This window comes from Condylura cristata, unplaced genomic scaffold, assembly GCF_000260355.1.
Source record: "Condylura cristata isolate star-nosed mole 26May11 unplaced genomic scaffold, ConCri1.0 scaffold00043, whole genome shotgun sequence".
NCBI classification, from domain to species: domain Eukaryota; kingdom Metazoa; phylum Chordata; class Mammalia; order Eulipotyphla; family Talpidae; genus Condylura; species Condylura cristata.
In genome coordinates, this window is record NW_004567144.1 from 398,394 (window position 1) to 419,770 (window position 21,377).

At 37.8% G+C, this 21,377-nt stretch overlaps 1 protein-coding gene across 2 annotated transcripts in view; it reads right to left on the bottom strand.

The window, feature by feature from the left end:
- The window catches only part of HEPH (hephaestin), a 90,039-nt gene that overhangs the window by 40,141 nt on the left and 28,521 nt on the right, over positions 1–21,377 (bottom strand). For both annotated transcript variants that reach the window (XM_012733920.1, XM_012733919.1), the window contains 3 exons: positions 11,840–12,053; positions 8,798–8,937; positions 7,934–8,065 (listed from right to left, as the gene is read on the bottom strand). In XM_012733920.1, the coding sequence (XP_012589374.1) occupies positions 7,934–8,065; positions 8,798–8,937; positions 11,840–12,053 (486 nt within the window). The remainder of the gene's footprint in view (positions 1–7,933; positions 8,066–8,797; positions 8,938–11,839; positions 12,054–21,377) is intronic.

The window sequence follows — 21,377 nt, forward strand, 5'->3', positions numbered from 1 at the left end:
TGATCTGGTGATGGGAAACCCGCGGGGATTACAATCGAGATGGAAAAAAAAATGTGCAAAATGATGTAAAAATAAACTTTGTAATAAAAAAAAAAAACACTGAATGATGAATTGAAGAAGAAATTACAGGGGAAATTGTAAAATATTTAGCAATGACTAGAAATGGATATACAATGTACCAAAACTGATGTGATGCAGAAAAGTCAGAGAAAAATTTATAACCATGAATGCCTACATTAAGATAGAAGAGTAAGTAATTAAATCTATATATTTTTTGAGAGACAACACATGTCTGTTTAGTTATTTTAATTTTAATTTCATTTAAGTGATATATCCTTAAGGCTCAAATTCAAGTTACCATAGGGCAGACAACAAAAAGCTTCCTGTTTAGTTCCATTCCAAGAAGATAAACACTGTTCAGTTTCTATTTAACAAGATTGTTGTTCGAAACAAACTTTTTGAAATATTATATATATACTCACATCTTTTTTTTTAATTTTGTACTTTTTTTCCACCTCATTTGTAATCCCTCTGGACGTCCCACCACCATTTCACCCATAAACCATTCCTACAGTCCTGTGTGTTCTTCCCACCTCAGTTTTGGTCCTGTTCCTCTCCTCTCCCCTGTAAAATATCTCTGGTTTATAGTTGTTAGTTACAATTTTTTTTTTTTCCTGATCCCATTCACTCCTGCTATGAGTGAAATCATCCCGTATTTTCCTTTTACTTTCTGGCTAATTTCACTAAGCATTCTCACTTTCAGCTCCATCCATGTTGCCCCAAAAGGCATGAATTTATTTTTTGACTGCTGAGTAAATAATCCATTGTGCAAATCTTGACCCAGTCATATCTTTTTGGGCATTTGGGTTGATTCCATATCTTCTCCATTGTAAATAGTGCAGAAATAAACATACCGATGCAAGTTTTCTTTTAAATTCATGCTTTTGTGTTTTGGGGGTAGATAATTAGAAGTGGAATTGCCGGATTTTATGGAAATTTGAGAAACATCCACACAGCTTTCCATAGTGGGTTTATCAGTTTGCATTCCCTCCAGTAGTGTAGTGGAAATCCTATTTTTCCACACCGGCACCAATAATTATTTCTGCTTTTTTTTTTAATATGTGCCATATGAAATGCTAGCTCATTGTTATTTTGATTTGCATTTCCTTTATTACAAGTGATACTGAATATTTTTTTCATATTCTTGTTGGCTGTCTGCATTTCTTCTTTGAAGAAGTGTCTTTTAAAGTGTGTCTTTCCAGTTTGGGTGGAGTTGTTTATTTTTGTTGTGTTTCATCAGCTCTTTGAATATCTTTGTGATTAGTCCTTTATCATTAGTATTGTGGGAAAAATTATTCTCTCAATCAGTGGGGTGTCTTTTCGTTGTATGTAGTGTCTCTTTTCCTGTAAATAGGCTCTTTAGTTTGATGTAGTCCCAGCTGTTTCTCCTTTCCTTTACTATCCTTGCTTTGGGTGATGTATCTTTAAAGATGTTACTGAGGTATATATCATGTAGTATTTCACCAATATTTCCTTGTATGCATTTTAAAGTTTCAGGTCTTATGTCTAGTTATTCAATCCATTTTGAGCTGTTATTTGTGTATGGTTGAGTTAGTAATCACTGTGGCCACTTTTCTTGCTTTCTTCTCCCCCTCTCCCTCTAATAGCCTCATTTCTGAAGTTATGTTTCTAGGGTTTATTCCTTTGTTTTCTTTATACTTCAGATGTGAGTGAAATCATCCAGTATTTATTTTTCCTTCTGACTCATTTCACTTAACATAATCCTCTTCATTTCCACCTATGTTGTCACAAATGGGAAAATTTCATCTTATTATTTATTTTTAGCTTCCCATTGTGCATATACACCTCATCTTAATCTACTTTTTCTGTTATTGGGCACTTTTTTCCCCCATTACTTGGTTAATATAAATATTGATGCAATGAATGAGGGAGTGCATATACCCAATCAAATTAGTGTTTTTGTATTCTTTGGGAAATACCAAAATTAGAATTGCTAGATTTTTACCTTTTTTAAAAATAATTTTGCTTATTGCTGTAGAGTTTACAATATGCATTTTATATTAGTCAGAATCTGTATTCAAATAATACTTTGCTTAATATCTAGTATAAGGGTTTTACAACCACATATTCCCAATATCTTTTCCACCCATTGTGCTTTTGTCATATATTTGACATTTGTATGCACAAACATACAATATATTGCCATTATTTCTTTTTTTCTTTTAGATAGATTTCTTAGAGCACTTAAAAGGAACAAAGTGAAATTTATTTTTATCTTCATTTATTCCATTGCCATTACTTTTTATGTCATTAAGTAAATTTCCTTTGCTATCTGGTGTCATGCCTCTTTACTCAAAATACTCCCTTATAAATTCCTGTAATATATATTGAGGCAATAAATGCTCAATTTTATTTAAAATGTGTTATTCTTCCTTCTCAATTTCTCAGTAAAGGAAAACATTTTGTTCGTTTATTTTTTGTTTTTTTTTTCTTGTTATTTTTCTTTCAGTGCTTTAAAAATGTTACCATTATTTTATTCTAATATCTATAATTTCTGATGAAATGTCTGCCATGATTTTTATCCTTTTTCCTCCTTCGTATGTAACTTTAACCCCATTTCCATGAACTTTTGTTTGTTTTGTTTTCAATAGGGTGTACAAATATTACTAGGAGTGTTTATGTGTGTGTGTTTGGGGTTCTCTGGTCATTATCCTGGTTGTTCTCTGAATTTCTTGTATCCATGGATTGGTGTTTATTATTAATCTTGGCAAATATTTCAAGTCTTCTTCCTTATCATTATTTCTTTTTGTTTTATGATTAAACTTCCATGTATGTTAGAGTGCCTTATATCACAGGATGCTTCATTCTGTTTTTTTTTTTTTTCATTCTAGTATTTCAGTTTCCATTGACCATATTCAAGTTCATTAGTCCCTTCCTCTGTTGTATGAATGCTAATGAAGATATTGTTCAAAATATCTGTGATTTGCATTTCTAAAATTTCCATTTGTCTCTAGTGAATCTGCTCACAGCCTCTGTACCCCTGGCCTGTAAACCTGGTTATTGTATGCATAAATAAATAAATATTAAAAATAACTAGAGATTCTTACATTCCTTGGAGTGTAGGGAGAACAGTAAAAAATTCAAGTTTATTAGGACTTAAGAGGTAAGTGACCATAATAAGCATATCTGCTAGGAGTTATTTCTGTGCTTGTCTTGGGTATTCAGCAGAGGTATAGTCCTGGAACTATAAAAATTTTTGGTACTTGTGCCCTACCTGATGCTGCAAATGGTTGAAGAACAGCACTATGGGGCTGCTGGTAGCCACTGTAGCACAAATTCAATCGCTGGTGAAGGAGGTGGCCCATATGGCATGTTAAACATCTCTTGCCCAGCTCACTAATCCTCTTAGCAGTGTATTTCAGTCAATCTGCCTATTCTGCTCCCCACTCTGTCTCTTGTGAATCCTTTCATCCTCCCCCCATGCATCTCTTCCCTGTACCACAGCTCTTGTATGCATAAATAAATATATTTAAGAAAAGATCTGGTACTTGCTTCCCTTCACAGTGGCACAATGCAGAACTACTGAACATATCAATTAAGCTTTATTGTCAGGGTTTCAAGATCACTATCTTTGAAAATAGTGAACAGTCACTATACTGCATGACCTGTGGCCCATATCCAGCATTTAACAAGAACACAATATGATGTTTCTCTATAATGAACCCTGTCTGCACTGGGAGATTTTTGGCTAGCCTTGAGAAAAGTGCAGAAGCACAGGATTGAAATGATATATCTGATACTTGCTTCCCTACACAGTGTGAGAGGGAGGCTTTCTGGGAATTTGCTCACATTCCTTTTTGCATGGGTACAAGTTTCAGAAAGCCAGAAAAAGATACCCAGCCTTCATCCCTGGTGTACAGTAATAAACAGAAAGTAGATAAGGAAAAGAAACAGTAACATGTAAAAGGAATCCCAACAGTTTGATATTAGACTTCTTGGAGAATACCCTAAGGGCAAGGTGAGAATGAGGAGATGTTTTCAAAGCAATAAGCAATAAAAATTGCCATCTGGAAAGGTCAGACCGGAGGAGAGAAAGATGGATCCAGAAGAGATTCTTTGCTTCACTCCAGAAATGAAAACCTAAAGTAGTCCAGATGGGCATGGGACTCAGAGGGTCCTTTCACTTGGGTTAAAAATAGAGCTCTGGCCCTCCCTGGTAGCACAGCACTAAGAAGCTAAAGCCACTTCCACATGAGTTCGATCACTGCCTGCCCTGGAGGTGACCACATGGCGTGTCAGACCTCTCCTGGCCTGCCCACTGTTCCCCTCAGCAGTGTACTTAATCAGTTGGCCTGTTCTGCTCCCCATTCTCTCTCTGGTGAATCCTCTCACCGACCCTGCACCCCAGTTCTGTATGCACAAGTAAATAAATCTTTAAAAAAATAGAGCTTTCCTAAAGTTAGGGAACAATGATGACTTTGAAGAAAAGAAGCTGAAGAAATGCAATTATATACAACACAAGATGGGTGTCAAAAGACAATTGAAGCCATCCAGGATGGAAACAGCAGGTCAAACTCTGGCTTTTGTGATAGGGTGGGCTCACAGTGAGATTAAGTGATGAGCATGGACCTAACTGGGAGGAGATATGTGCAAAAGAGCTGGGATGACACAGATAAGTGGGTAGGACACACAGTACTGCTTCTATTCTAGACCCCATTGGGGCAGAGGCTAAATACTTCTTGACAGTTTTCAGGGATGTCTTTTGTGGCTATATCTCCAGCAAGGAAAGCAAGAGTATGTCAACAATTGGGACTACATCAAAGTAAAGATTCTTCACAGTGAAAGAAACCATAACCAAGACAAAACAAAAAACAAATAAACAAACAAAAACACACCCTACAGAATGGAAGGAAATATTCACTCACCATGCATTTCACAAGGGGCTTATATCACACATACACAAAAAACACACACAACTCAGCAAAAAATAAAACAAATAACACAAAAAAAGGGTAGATTAGCTAAACAGGCAGTTCTCAAAACAAGATGCACAGATGGCCAACAGACTCATGAAAAAATGATCACTCATTGTCAGGGAAGTGCAAATCAAATCTACAGTGAGATAGTGTGTCACTCCTGTGGAGTATTCCATATAAAAATACCCTCAAAACAACAAGCTTTGAAAATGTTTGTAAAAAGGAATGTTTTTATATAATTGGTCAGAATGTAACTGGTGTAGCTCCTACACAAAACAGTATTAAGGCTTCTCTGAAGATTGAAAATGCTTCTACCATATGACCCAGTATTTCTACTCCTAGGTACTAAACGAAAGAACACAAATATACTAATTAATTGCAGTGATATTTACATAGAAACAACCTATGTGTCTAAAAACATATGAGTGGATTAAGATTTGGTGAACATACACAATAGGATATTACTCAGTGGTCAAAAATGATAAATTAATTTAATTTATGATTTGTGGCAACATGGATGGAGCTGGAAAGGATAATACTTAGTGAAATCAGTCGGGAGGAGAAAGACAAACACTAGGTGGTGTAACATATATGTGGAGTGCAATGAAATCAGACAAAGGGTCAGATAAAGCAAAACTAAAAAATTAGCCTTTGAAAGCTGGCTATAGAAATGAAGTATTTAGAGGGGAGAGGTATTTAGAGGGGATGTGCACAAACTGAGGAGGGAGCACAATGGTGGTGGGGGTACACTGGTAACATCACTGGAAAAGGGGTATCCTAAAATATAAATGATACAAACCAACATTGCCATAATTGAAAATGTGGCTATCACATTTTCTTTTTCACCTGCAATATCCCATTAGTCACCAAGTCCAATTGATTATATAAATTATTAATCTTTTTAAGAACATGTCCCTTTAACTCTAATTCAACTTTCATCTTTCTTACTACTGGATATTTACAGATTGCATTCTTTATATTAACAACATCCTTTTCCATGCCTTTTTTTTTTCACACTATTCTTTTACCTGTATACTTCTCATCCTTTAGGTCAATGTGAAGTTGGTGGTTCAACATCATCAGTATCACCTGGAAACATATTTGACCTAGATAGTTCTTAAGATCCATTTCAGATATGCTTAGTCAGAGACTCTGAGTGTTGATGCCAGCAATATGTACTTTCTCAACCCTTCCAGGTGATTTTGAAGCATGATTAAGTTGGAGAATTACTGATTTAGGTCCCAGCTGAGATGTCACTATATTCTAGGAAATGATCTTTAGCAATCCAAACATTAAATTATACTTCTCTAGCACATTTTAAAAATCCCTATTTAACACAGCACATGAAATTATAATTATACTTTTCTTGCCCTTCTATTATAAGGCAAGAAACTTTGTATAAGTTAAGTTTAGGAATATGAATAAGTATTTTTTCCCACTGCATTCAAAACCTCTAAAATTATTCCTATAAAAGTAAACCTCTTATATGCAGTCATGGACTTCCCTGTCACACAAGGGGTTAAGTTGCAGCACTATGAAGCTATATTCAGCTACTGCTGCATGAGTTCATCCCTGGCCAGGGAGGTGACCCACATGGTGCAGCAAATCTCTCCTGCCTTGCCTGCTGCTCCCCTCTGTAGTGTGTTTCAGTAGAACTGCCTGTTGTTCCCACTCTGTCTTTAGTCAATCCTCTCAACCTTCACATCTCTTGCCTGTACCCTAGTTCTTGTCTGCATACATAAATATTTATTTTAAAAATGCTTATGGACACCCTATGTTTAGTATTAGAAATTTAGTTTCTACCTGGGGTTAGGATATAGTCTGTAATAAAGGAAAATAATCTTTGGCTGGGGTTAAGTATAAGTATATAATATGGGACACTCGATCCATAATTAACAACTGACACTATAGCAAATATTAACTTCAAATGCTAGAGTTATAAGTTCAATCTGTGTTCAAAATTTAAGGGAATCTTTGGTAAAGAAATATTCCACATGTTAAGGATGCTTTGATTAAAGGATGTTAATGATATTTTTAAAAAAATATATGATAGATGGCTTATACTGGGACTGTGTATTTTTTTAAAGATTTATTTATTGATGCATACAGAACTGGGGTACAGGCCAGAGGTGCAGGGGCACCAGAGGATTCACCAGAGACAGGGTGGAGAACAAAACAGGCTGACTGACTAAGTACACTGCTGAGGGGAGCAGTGGGTGTTTCAGGAGAGGTCTGCTGCACCATGTGGGTCACCTCCAGGGCCAGGGATCGAACACATGCTGAAGTGGCTTTAGCTCCTTATTGTTGTGCTTCAATCCACTGCACCACCAGGGAGGGCCAGGGATTTTGTATTTTTTATAGAGTCAAACTCAGGCTGTGGATTAGTTGTGTTTAATATTCATGATTACATTCTTTAACAACATAATTTTTCTCATGGAAAATATTAGTGGATCAAAGCAGAGGTTCCACAAAATTACAGTAGGTGGTTTATAATGGGATTGTGTATTTTTTCTTAAAGATTTATTTATTTACTCATACAGAACTGGGGTACAGGCCAGAGATGTGGAGGGTGAAAGGATTCACCAGAGACAGAGCAGGGAGCAGAACAGGCAAATCTATGAAGCACACTGCTGAGAGGAGCAGCAGGCGGGTCAGGAGAGGTCTGCCGCACCATGTGGTCACTTCCTGGGCAGGCGGGGATCAAACTCATGCGGAAGTGACTTAAGCCTCTCAGTGCTACGCTTTAACCCTCTGCGCCACCAGGGAGGGCCAAGGGGTTATGTATTTTTTATAGTCAAACTCAGGCTGTGGATTAGTCATGGTTAGTATTTATGTTTACATCCTTGAAGAACATAATTTTTCTCAAGGAAAATATTAGAGGTTCAAAACAGTGGTTCCACACCTCCTTTGTCTCTTAACTAAAAAATCCCACTCACCAGGTTGAGCTGCCAGTGGCCATCCAATATCAGATTCTAGCACTCCATTGGCATGCACAGAGTAAGGGCGGCTGGCATTATTCTTGAAGACCACAGTTAAGATATCACCAACCTCTCCTCTAAGAAGTGGACCTAACATATGCAAAAGAAGAAGCATTCTTAACGACATTATGGAACAGGACACATCAATGGGCTATATATAAGAACTCCCTATAATCAAGAATTGTCCTATGATTAAGAGTCATGAATGACCCCATTTTTAAAATTCCAAGGTGTTAAATTGTTACTGCTTCCCACAGTACCAAGATATTGCATAAAGATTGTATTTCTAACCCATCCAAAAATCTCACTATATAATAGCCCAAGATTGTAGGCAATGTAGACTAATTGATGGTAAGGCATAAGAGTTTGGCACAGAGTAGAGAATTGCTGGACTCTCTACAAAGGCCAATGAGTCCCTTCTGTGCAACAATAATTAGGAGATATGTTGGCCCTTATAAAAGAAACTGCACTAATAATTAAACTAAGGTGCAAGAGTACTACCAGTTCCTTGTTTTAGTTTATTTTTTTTCTACTTGGGAAGGGATGGTTCCTAACTTTTACTTACTTTATCATTAAAATAAATCTGTTACCCCCAGAGATCCATGGATATAGAGGCATGGAAATGCCTGGGTCAAGGTTGTAGCAGAATCTATGAATCACCCACACTATGATTGCTACTTTCGTTACTAACTTATAAAATGAGACTGTATTTTCAGTATATCATAAAGAAAGAAAGACAGTGGGGGATGTGGTAGCTTGCTGATATTACATAACCTCATAGGAGTATTACAGCCTTCTAATAGGAAAGTAGAATGTCTTTACCTAAGATCCCCAAGTGTTTATTTGCTCCAGCTCTTGGTACAGGAATCCTGAATGTACCATCAGTGTATTCCCTGAATACAGCCTTCTTGTATCTGGAACCCAGGAGCCCATCCTTGTTGCTCAGAAAGATGTGACCATAACTAGAAGAATCCAAAAAGTTGGTATGACATTAACCCCTTATTTTCAGATGTTGGTGAAATAGGAAACCCACATACATTGCACAAAATACAGGCATGACTGGCTTTGCTGAGGCCCACTTCACTGAGCCAATCTCATACCTCAATGGCTAGATTTGAGGGCTAGGTCCATTTATAACCTACAGACCAGCCTTGAACTAGCTCCCAGGGTAGTCTAATGGACCCCAACAACAGCAACGACTCATTAATCCCATGATTCCTGGTTAAGGGCTGCTCAGATGAGCATATGGCCCAGCTGAATATGTCTTCAGCTGTAGATCCCAAGCATACCCTGGACACAAGCCTGAGCCTCAGTGTAAATCAGATTTGGATGCATGACTGACTAGGAGTTAAATTATGAATATGGTGCCAGAATTGTAAGTGAGCAGATAAGTTTCAAGCTCCAACTAGGACAATCAGGTATGAGCTCTCACTGGTGCTATTCAAGGTTTTTGAGACCATTCACAACTGTAAAAGAAATGATCTGATTGGAGTTTGGTCTGCCACACCAATCAAACTTGAAAGTGTAAACAGACCAATCAGACTTGAAAGGCAAGGACCCTGAAAAGAATATAAGCCCGAGCATAGTTAGCTTGAAATTGTTCATCAGATAACTTCAGATAAATCTTCAGGAATCCTGAAAATACCTTGGCAGACAGAGTAATCAATAAGATTTGTTGGGATAGAAGCCTCTGCAGACTTTGACACTTTCATAGATTCTCATAGCCTTAACAGAGACTTTCTCAGAGACCTCCATACAACTTTGAAGAAACCTCACTTCTGCACCTGACTCTAGCCCTGCCTCTCACATCACCTACAGAGAAAACTGTCAGCCTATGCCTGGTGTCTCTAAAAGATCTGCTTGTTGGCTAGGGCCACCATCACTAATAGCTTTTACACTGGTGTCAGTTATCTCATGCTATCACCTACTGGCCTGTAACCAGAACTGTTGACCTGTATCTGGCCACCTTTGAGAGTCAACCACCACTTCTAATCCTTCAGCACTGCCTCCCGGTGTTGTTGCATCTAGAACTTTTAGGTACAGCATCTTGTGATTTCCAGCCTAGCCTTTGGAGTAAAGCTGCTGGCTGCTGCAGTGTCACAGAAGAAGTCTGAGCTGTGATTACCTCCAGCTGTCACTGTGAGTTGGCTCCTGATGCATGCTTACCATTGTACCCCTAGCTCCAGTTCTCTCGTTGAAGGGACAGTTCCATCTTGCATTAGCAGCCTTTGTTTTGGACTACCAGACATAGCTGACACTCTCTAAGGTAGAGCAGCTGTTCATTTATCATCTTAGAAACACTTTCATCTTTCCCAATCTCCCTTTTGTTAATAAACCCCACTGTCTCTGCTCCCTGAGCCAGAGTGGTATCTTGCAATTGTGAGCACACAGGTGAGAACACAAACAAGAATCTATGCCCCAGCCCTGGTACTGTTTTATGGGAAGCTAAGTCAAACCTAACTTCATGTCACAAATGGAAAAGAGGACCTTTTCTTCTATTCTCATATTGCCTGCCACATTAGGTACATAAATGCTATTAAATGTGGCATGTTTCAATATCATTCATAGTTTCTTGTCTTCTATATCCATGAAGGAATGTGTAATACAATTTTATAGGGCAATACCTCTGGGATAAGAATCAGAAGCTCTGAGCCTTAATGATGTGTTTAAATGGAATTTGTTTCAGAAAGGGACACAGTATAGATGACAGGAGAATAGTAAGTGTTTTGGCTGCTGTAGGGTTAAGGGATATGGAAAGTTAAAGAGGAAACTGAATATTACAGATTTCTCCTTTAAGATACTTTTCTACTTACAAAGAGATTTATTATTCATTTATACTTTAATTCCTATTACTCATTTTATCACTTGACAGCCCCAATAGACTGTTGAAGTAGGTCTGTCCCAGAGAAGAAATCAGTGGTCCAGAGGTGAAAGGACTTATCAATATTGATTCTGTCAGCTAGAAAGGGAGCCAGATTCAAGTTTGCTGCTCCTTCCCTAGCTCCTTCTAGTTGGTATTTCCAATGATACCACCTCACTTTAAAGATAAAGTCTAGAAAAGAGAAGTCACTTTTTCTCAGTCACAGAACAAGTTAGAAAAAAAAAGGTTGTAACTTTCAGTAACCAACCAGAAGGACAATAATTGGCAAACAGTTGTTAGAGCAGCAAAAGTAAACTCAAGTGAATAATGCTAAACTGTACCTCCATTCTGGTTTAGGCTGAGGACATGGTTGTCAAGCCAGAGACTATATTTCCATGAATTCCATGCAGCTAGGTATAGTCATATGAATAAGATTAGGATAATTATGTGTGAGAGAAAATAATATATATAACTTCCAAGTCATTGCCTTACATATTATGTTGCTGAACCTGAACTTTAACATTTTTTGATATTTGGAATGACTATAACTAGAATAGGTAACTTAGTTCCAAGATAAAAACAAATGTTATGAGCTGTTCATATTTGTACTATGATGCAAGCAAGAAATGGATTTTTTACTTCAGTTACCCTATTATGGGCTTTTTCTACTATACAGCTTATCTTTAATGACATTTTGACAAGAGATAGTGAATCTTGGGTTTTCACTTCCTTGAGTAAGTTCTCTATACAATTTAAATGTTCATAGAGGTGCTTCTTTCTGTCTAAACAGATGAAATGAATCAACAATTAAAAGCATCTATCCAACAGAATATAGAAGAAGCACTGAGTTCCAGATAACTTATGTTCTAGTTCTACTTTAGTTTTGTTTCTATCTTATACAGTTACTTTAGATAAGGGTTTCCTCAACTCAAAATTTCAGTATCTCTTTTAGCTACAAAATGATCAAAAGACTGAAAGTGTGATCTATACTTTCCTGAACTTACCTGTCTTTCTGAGGCTGGTTGTGCCATGCCAGTTCCCAGCTCCTATCAGGACAATAGTCCCACTCTACCTCTTCTGCCATGATGTAGTAGATTCTTGCAGCCTGGTAATGTTCCTGAGGGGTGGCTTTGTGTCTAGGACACTGTGAAACATTATAGATTGCCCTCATCCCTGCTTCTCTATGACTGCCTGCTTGGCAGTAAATCTCAAATGTCCCTGAGAACGAAAGAGAGAGCAAAAGTCAAATCAGTACCATGTGTATTTCCTGGGCAATTCCTTGCCTTTATCTAAATTTTACTTCAGAGTTGGACAGATTCAGATAAGGTAATAGATTCAAGGTTAAGAATTCTGACTCTAAAGTTACACTGACTGGGTTTAAAAATGAACTCTGGAGTCACACCAATGCAGCAAGTGAATGAGTTCCTTACTTTGTTTCTGAGAGGAAAATTTTAAAGATAACCAAAGGGACACTATACACCTTGGAGAAACTGAAGCCCCCCATTGGACACTGGACATAAACACAAACTATAAAAATGAAACATTGAACAGCAGGTGGAATGGACACCAGAAACTGTAGACTGCAGTGAGAGACATAGGTGGCAGGACTATTGGCTCAGCCAGAGGTCCTGAAGAAGGGAGAGTGGAAATATTGTAGATGCATACATTAATGAAAGAAAAGATACTGATGTGGAAAAGCTGGGGTACCTTATACAAGCCTTTCTCTGAGAAGGAAAGAATGAACTCTAGTTGCACCAGTATACTTCTAACCCATTAAAAGTTCTCAGACTACCAAGTCTCACATTTGGAACCTTAAAAAGGAGGGATATCAGCAAAGAGAAAATGCTTATAGAGCCCTGGATGTGGGGAGGAAGAACTGGTGATTGATGCAGCTGGGAGGCTTTCATCCCTTTAGCACTCTCTGCAACCCCTGCCCCCACAGCAGAGGTCTGGAGAATTGTGCACCATTAAGGCATTGCCCAGCAAGGCTCACAAACTCCAGGAGATAAAAGGGAAAAAATGTTAGACAAATCAATCACAGGCCCAGTCACTGAGAAACTACAACACTTCTAACACTCCTCTGACCCCCCATGGGCACATCCAAGCATAGAGAGGACCTAGAAAGTGTTTCTGATGGGAGGCTTGCCTGCTTACTTTATCTACTCACAAAACCTGTGTTAAGCCCTGGAGGTAAAGAGAGACAATTCAGCTCTAGAGTGGAACCCAAGTGGAGGGGAAAGACTGCTCAGAGTGGGCAGAAAGAGTCCTGGAGGGGCAGAAGGAGGACTTGTAGACCTTCTAGCATTCCTGCATCCCCACCCACACAGCAGAGGCCTGAAGGCTTGTGAGTCATAAAGGCACTGCACTTCAGTGTGCACAGTGCACAGAAAGTAAACAAAACCAGTGACTGACTCAAGGGCAGGCCTAATTTCAGAGAAAACTATAACACTTCTAATTCACCCCACTCCCACCCCACCACCACCCCATGGAAAAATACAAGCATGGAGGTGACCTGGGACATATGAAGGCTACAGAGATCAACAGAAGAAACCATAAATTCAACTGAGACAGTCAGCCCATCCAGACACTTCTTGCCGGCACCTTCCAGAGAGTATGATTCAACATGTTACTGGAAGAAGCTGAACACCACAAGAGACCCCTGACTGTCACTGGCTGAGAAAACAGACAAAATTCCACACAGCTGAGGGTGGACAAACAGGATATATTGAAGCAAAGCACAGTTCAGAACATCCTCCACAACTGAAGTGTCTGGGAGTCCCTCTGCCATCCCAGAAAGAATATCTAGAAAGAATGCTGGCCAACAACAGCAGCACTGTGTCTCAACAAGTAGAAAATATTAGAAAATACATGACAAGGAAAATAAGACTAACAATTACCCAAGCAAGTCCACGGGGGGAAAACTCACCACAAAAAGATCAGTCACCAGAAATCACTAAAGAAATAGAACTGCTCAGTCTACCAGATAGATAATTTAAAATCATCATGAGAACCAAACAAAAAGAAGATGAGAAGGGAAAAAAATTATACGAGACAGGTCATCAAGAAATTGAAGAATGCAAACAACAAAATTAATGAAAGAAGTGAAAAAGAAAAATAAAGATATGAAACAATGAATTGAAGAAAGAAAATGAGACATCAAAAAAGAAAATAGAAGAGATGCAGATGATAAAAAGGCAACTAGAGGAGATAAAGAATGTTGTGGAAAATAATGAAAACAGAATAGATGGGATGGAAGAACGAATCAGCACTCTCGAAGACACAGAAATAAAGAGAATTAAAACAGAAAAAGAAAGAGAAGTAAAAAGGAAAAGGAATGAAGAAACATTTCAAGAGCTATCTGACACCATAAGGAAAGGAAATATCATAGTTATAGGTATCCCAGAAAGTGAAAAGAAGGGCCAAAGAATCGAGAAAATATTCACGGAGATAATAAAAGAAAACTTCCCTATTATGAAAAAGGAGATGAAAGTAGACATCCAAGAAGCAATAAGAACACATAACTACCATGACAATAGGAAAAATACAGCAAGCCACATCATAGAAAAACTACCAAGAATACAAGACAAGGAAAACATGAGAGTGATAAGAGGGAAGAAACAAATAACCTATAAAGGGAAACCAATCCGGATGACATCAGACTTCTCCAAAGAAACATTATGGGCAAGGACAGAGTGGAGGGACATACTCAACAAACTCCAGAGCACCAAATGCCAACCAATACTCTATCCTGTGAAGCTCTCCTTCCTCTACAAAGAAAGAATAAAGATATTTTCAGACAAACAGAAATTCCACAATTTTGTCATGACTAAACCTCCACTCTAAAAAATACTACACAAAGTCCTCAACCCAAATCTGACAGAAGAATGAAAAAGAACAGTTCAAAACAAGGAATAAAAACACAAAATGACCCCAAAAAGGCAAACATTAGTGCCAATATATCAATATTATCTCTAAATGTAAATGGCTTAAACGCATCAATAAAAAGACACAGAGTAAGGACCTCCCTGGCGGTGCAGCACGTTAAAGAACAACACTAAGAAGCCAAAGTCACTTCAGCATGAGTTCAATCCCTGACCCACCCCAGACGTGATCCACATGGTGCAGCAGACCTCTCCTGACATGCCTGCTGCTTCCCTCAGCAGTGTACTTCATTAGCAATGTACTTCATCAATGGTCCTGTTCTGCTTCCCACTCTGTCTCTGGTGAATCCTCTCACTGCCCCTGCAACTTTGGCCTACCCCAAGTTCTGTATGCATAAATAAATAAGCCTTTAAAAAAAACAGAGTTTCAGGATGGATAAAAAAAAACAAAACAAAACAATGTTCTGCTGGCTCCAGGAAACACAATTAACTGCAAAAGATAAAAACAGATTGAAGGGAGACTTAGAGCAGTGGTGGCAGTGTTTTTTTTTTGCCCCAGCCCTGCTACAGCCCTGGAGATAAACTGAGACAACTCAGCTTGGGAGAGGAAACTAAATTGTAGGAAAAGACTGCAGCTCAGATCTGGGAGTGCCCAGATTCCCAGATGTTAGTATACCCCACAGATGTGTTGCACTTCTTTGCTCCAGCAGCCCTGATAAAGCCCTGGATATAAACTGAGACAACACAGCTAGGTGAGTGGATTCCAAGCTGTGGTGGGGTGGAGAGGGGGAGAAATTCTCTACTTAGAGCCTGGGAGGTGGAGAAGAGGAACTGACATTGACGTGCCTCTAGCCCTACCACATATCGCCCCCCCCCCACAACAGAGAACTGAGACTAGGTGACATTAGGATAAGGTCAAGTCTTGGTGCCATTTTTAAGGCATGGTCAGCAGGACTCACAAAACCCCAGAGGAAAAAGAGGAAAAAAAATGGTTAGACAGAACTAAACCACAGGCCCAAACCTGGGAAAATGCAATAACTTTAACAATCTTCTACAGGCACATTTGACATAGAGAGGCCCTAAGAAATGCCTCAAATGGGGAGACTTGCTAAGGGGTCTACATGATTACTGCATCTACCCACAAAAAACCTGCAATATAATCCTGGAGTTAAAGAGATACGGCTGAGCCCTGTGAGAGGAACTCAGGCAGTAGAGAGGCACTGCTCAGGTAGAGACTGTTTGGAGTAGACACAAAGAGCCCTGGAAGCTCAGAGGGAGGACTGGCAGCCTGCTCAGCTGGGAGGATTGCAGCCCTATGTCACTCCTGTGGTGGGGGCATGTCCCACCCCCACAGCAGAGTACTGAATACTTGTGAGCCAGAAAGGCTCACAGTACTTAGAAACTGAACAAAGCCAACCACCAACTCAACCACAGGACCAGCTCCAGGGAGACTTACAAATCTAATACATTATACCCTCTATGGGCACACCCAAACATAGAGAGAACCCAGGATATCCGAAGGCTACAAAGATCAACAGGCACCTGCCAGAAACAAGGGCTCAACGTATTCCTGGAAGAGGCTGAACAACACAGGAAACCCCTGACTGTTACCAGCTGAGACAACAGAACAAATTACACACAGTGAGTGCTGGAAAAAAAGTACAACTGAGAATACCCTCCACAACTGAAGTGTCTGGAGGTGCATCAGCCACCCCAGAAAGAACATCCAAAAAAAAAAAATGCCAGACAATAATAGCAATACCTTGTCTCAGCTAATAGAAAGTATTAGAAAATACATAACAGAGAAAAGAAGACAAACAAATACCCAAGGAAGTCCACAGGGGAAAAATTCACCATCAAAAGGTCAGTCACCAGAAAGCACCAAAGAAATAAAAGAAATAGAACTGCTCAGCCTACCAGATAAAGAATTCAGATTCATCATGATAAACAAACAAAAAGAAGATGAGAAGGAAAAAGAAAATGAAATGTGGCAAGCTATCAAGGAGTTGAAGAATGCAAACAAGGAAATGAATGAAAGAAGTGAAAGGAAGGAAAAAGATATGAGACAAGCAATCAACAAACTGAAAAAAAAGAAAATGAGACATTAAAAAATGAAATAGAAGAAATACAGGGGTGAAAAGGCCACTAGAGGAGATAAAGAATGCTGGGAAAAGCAATGAAAACAGAATAGAGGAAATGGAAGAACGAATCAACACCTTTGAAGAAACAGAAACAAAGAAAATTAAAAAAGAAAAAAGAGGTAAAAAGGAAAAAGAACGAAGAAACAATTCAAGAGCTAGCTGATACCATCAGGAAAGGAAACATCAGAGTTATAGTTATCCCAGAAAGTGAAAAGAAGGGCCAAAGAATTGAGAAAATATTCACAGAGATAATAGAAGAAAACTTCCCTAATATGAAGGAGATGAAAGTAGACATCCAAGAAGGAAGAAGAACAACAAACTACCATGATGACAGGAGAAACACAGCAAGACACATTATAGTAAAACTACCACGAATAAAATACAAAGAAAAGATAATAAGAATGTCAAGAGGGAAGAAACAAATAGCCTATAAAAGGAAAATGATACGCCTAACATCAGACTTCTCCGAAGAAACACTACAGACAAGAAGAGAGTGGAGGGACATACTCAACAAAATCCAAAGCATCAAATGCCAACCAAGAAACCTCTATCCTGCAAATCTCTCTTTCTTCTACAAAGAAAGAATAAGAACATTTTTCAGACAAACAGAAACTTCACAATTTTGTCATGACTAAACCCCAACTCCAAAAAATACTACAGGAAACCCACAGACCAAATCCAACAGAAGAATGAACAAGAACAGCTCAAAATGAGGGATAAAAATACAAAAGGACTAAAATGGCAAACGTAGGTGCTAGTATATCAATATTTTCTCTAAATGTAAATGGCTTAAACTCATCAGTAAAAAGACACAATTACAGGATGGATTAAAAAACAGAACCCAATGTTCTGCTGTTGGCAGAAAACACATCTAACTGCAAAAGATAAAAGCAGATCGAAAATAAAAGGATGGAAAACAGTTTTACAAGCAAATGGACCAAAAAACAAGGCAAGAACAGCTATACTTGTATCAGCTCAAATAGACTTCAAACTAAGAAAGGTTAAAAGAGACACAGACGGACACTACATTTTGAGGAAGGGGATAACAAAAAAAGAAGACATAACAATCACCAACATATATGCAACAAATGAAGGAGCACCAAAATATATCAGGAAACTACTGTCATCCATGAAAATGTATATCAGAGAGAACAGATACATAGTAGACGACTTCAAATGCCACTCTCCACAATGGACAGATCAAGAAGACAAAAGCTAAGCAAAGACACTAAAACATGGGTCTAACAGACATCTATAGAATACTGCACCCCAGAAAATCTGAGTACACATTTTTCTCAAATCCACATGGATAATTCTCTAAGACTGACCACATACTGGGTCACAAGATATATATCAATATATGCACCAAGATCGAAACCATACCAAATATTTTCTATAACCAAGAAGAAATCAAAATATAAATAAACCAGGCAAGAAACACGCCTGCCCCATGGAGAGTGAAACCCACACTACTGGAAAATAGTTGGATAAATGAGGAGATCAACAAAGAAATTAAAAAATACTTCGAGAAGAATGACAATGAAAACACAAGTCTCCAAAATGTATGGGACACATTAAAAGCAGTTATAAGAGGAAAATATGTCACAATAAAAGCTCATACAAAGAATCAAAAAGTAACTCAAAGTAACAACCTAATGTCCCACCTTAAAGAACTGGTAAAAGATCAACAAAATAACCCAAAAGCCAACAGAAGACAAGAAATAATAAAAGTCAAATCAGAAATTAATGAAATGGAAGTTAGGACAACAGTCCAAAAAATCAATGAAACCAAAAGTTGGTTCTTTGAAAAAATAAAGAAGATAGACAGGCCACTAGCCAGGCTCACAAAGAAAAAACAAGAGAAAGCACAAATAAACAGACTCATAAATGAAAGAGGAGAAATCACAACAGATCCTACAGAAATCAAAAGAATCATCAGAGAAAACTATGAGCAACTCTATGAAAGCAAGTTGGAAAATTTAACAGAAATGGACAAATTCCTACAACCTACAACCACCCAAAGCTAGATAAAGAAGAAATAGAACAACGAAACAGACTAATTACAAGCAAGGAAATTGAAAAAGTAATCAAAACATTCCCCCAATAAAAAAGCCTAGGACCAGAAGGATTTACAGATGAATTTTACCAAACGTTCAGAAAAGAACTCATGCCTATTCGACACAGACTCATCCAAAAAAATGTAAAAACAAGGAAAACTGCCACAAAATTTCTACAAAGCCAACATCACACTAATAACAAAACCTAACAAAGAAAACGCACAAAAAGAAAACTTCAGACCAATCTCCCTAATGAACACCGATGCAAAAATCCTCAACAAAATCTTAGCTAACAGAATCCAACAATGCATTAAAAGAATAATACACTATGACCAAGTGGGCTTTATCCCAGTAGCACAAGGATGGTTCAACATCAGAAAATCAATTAATGTAATCCACCACATCAACCGACAGAAGAATAAAAACCACATAATCATATCAATAGGTGCAGAGAAGTCATTCGAAAAATTTCAACACCCATTTACATTTAAGTCCCTCGAAATCGTCGGAATAGAAGGAACATACCTTAACATGATAAAAGCCATATATGAAAAAACCACAGCCAATATAATCCTCAACGGAGAAAAGCTGAAATCCTTTCCCTTAAGATCAGGAAGAAGACAAGGTTGTTACTTCACCACTGCTCTTCAAAATAACATTCGAAGTTCTAGCCAGAGCAATAAGACAGGAAAAAGACATACAAGGAATCCAAATAGGGAAAGAAGAAGTAAAACTATCCTTATTTGCAGATGATATGTTAATCTACATAGAAAACCCTAAAAACTACACAGAGAAACTAATTAAAACCATTAACCAGTTTGGCAAGGTAGCAGGATATAAAGCCAACACACAAAAAATCAGAGACCTTCCTATAACACAAACAACCAATCAGAAGAAACAGAAATAAAAAAAATCCCCTTTTCAATTAAAACAAAAAGAATCAAATACCTGAGAATCAACCTAACAAAAGAGGTAAAAGACCTATACAAGGAAAATTACAAAACACTGTTAAAGGAAATACAAGAAGACAACATGAATAGGATAGACATCCCCTGCACATGGATCGGTAGAATTAACATCATCAAAATGGCCATCCTGCCAAAAGCAATATACAGATCTAACACCGCCATCCTAATTAAAGTCTCAATGACATTCTTCAAAGAAATTGAAAAAAAAAATGTTGATGAGATTCATATAGAACAACAAAAGACTTCAAATAGCCAAAACTCATGACTAGGAAGAAAGAGAACGGAAGGATAACAATCCCAAACTTCAAGCTATACTACAAAGCCATAATAATCAAAACTGCACGATACTGGAGCAAGAACAGACATACAGACCAGTGGATTCGGATAGAAAACCCAATTATAAACCCCACAGGTTTATGAACAACTAATCTTTGACAAAGGAGCAAAGAAGATACAATGGAACCAAGAAAGTTTGTTCAGCAAATAGTTTTGGGAAAACTGGGAAGCTACATGCAAAAAAAAAAAAAAGAAAAAAGAAAATAGATCACTACCTCACTACCTCACACCATACACAAAAATGAACTCAAAGTGTATTAAAGAAATAGACATGAGAACAGAAACCTTAAATTAATTGGAAGCAAAATGGGCCAAACACTATAACACATAAATTTCAGTGACTTCCTTAAAGATAGAGCACCCAATGCAACAATAGTGAAGGCAAGGATAAATAGCTGGGAAAACAACAAGTTAAAGAGCTTCTGTACAGCAAAATAGACATTAAAAAAAAAAAACAGAAATCCCACAGATTGGGAAAAATTTTTCTCACACAAAACTAATGATAAAGGATTGATCACATAAATATACAGTGAACTGATGAAACTCAAAAAAAAATAAATAACCCTATCAAAAAATGGACAGACGAGTTAAAAAGACACATCTCCAAAGAGGAAATGCAGATGGCCAACAGGCATATGAAAAAAATGTTCAACATCACTTGTAATAAGGGAGTTGCAAATTAATACCACAATGAGATACCATGTCACCCCAATGAGAATGGCAAATTTTCAAACTAGTTACAACAAATGTTGGCTAGCATGTGGCGAAAAAGGAGCTCTCCTGCACTGCTGGTGGGAATGTAAACTAGTACAACCACTATGGAAAACTGTTTGGAGGTTCCTCAAACTGCTTAACATGGAGCTACCGTACAACTCAGCAATTGTGCTCCTAGGTATCTATCCGAAACACACAAAATATTGATTTAAAATATACCTGCACGACCATGTTTATTGCTCCTCTATTTACAACTGGAATGACATGGAACAGCCCAGCTGCCCAAAAGTCAATGAATGGATTAAAAAGACTGGATTCCATATACACAATGGAAATTTTCTCTGTAATCAAAAAAGAAAGAAAGAAAGAAAGAAAGAAAGAAAGAAAGAAAGAAAGAAAGAAAGAAAGAAAGAAAGAAAGAAAGAAAGAAAGAAAGAAAGAAGGA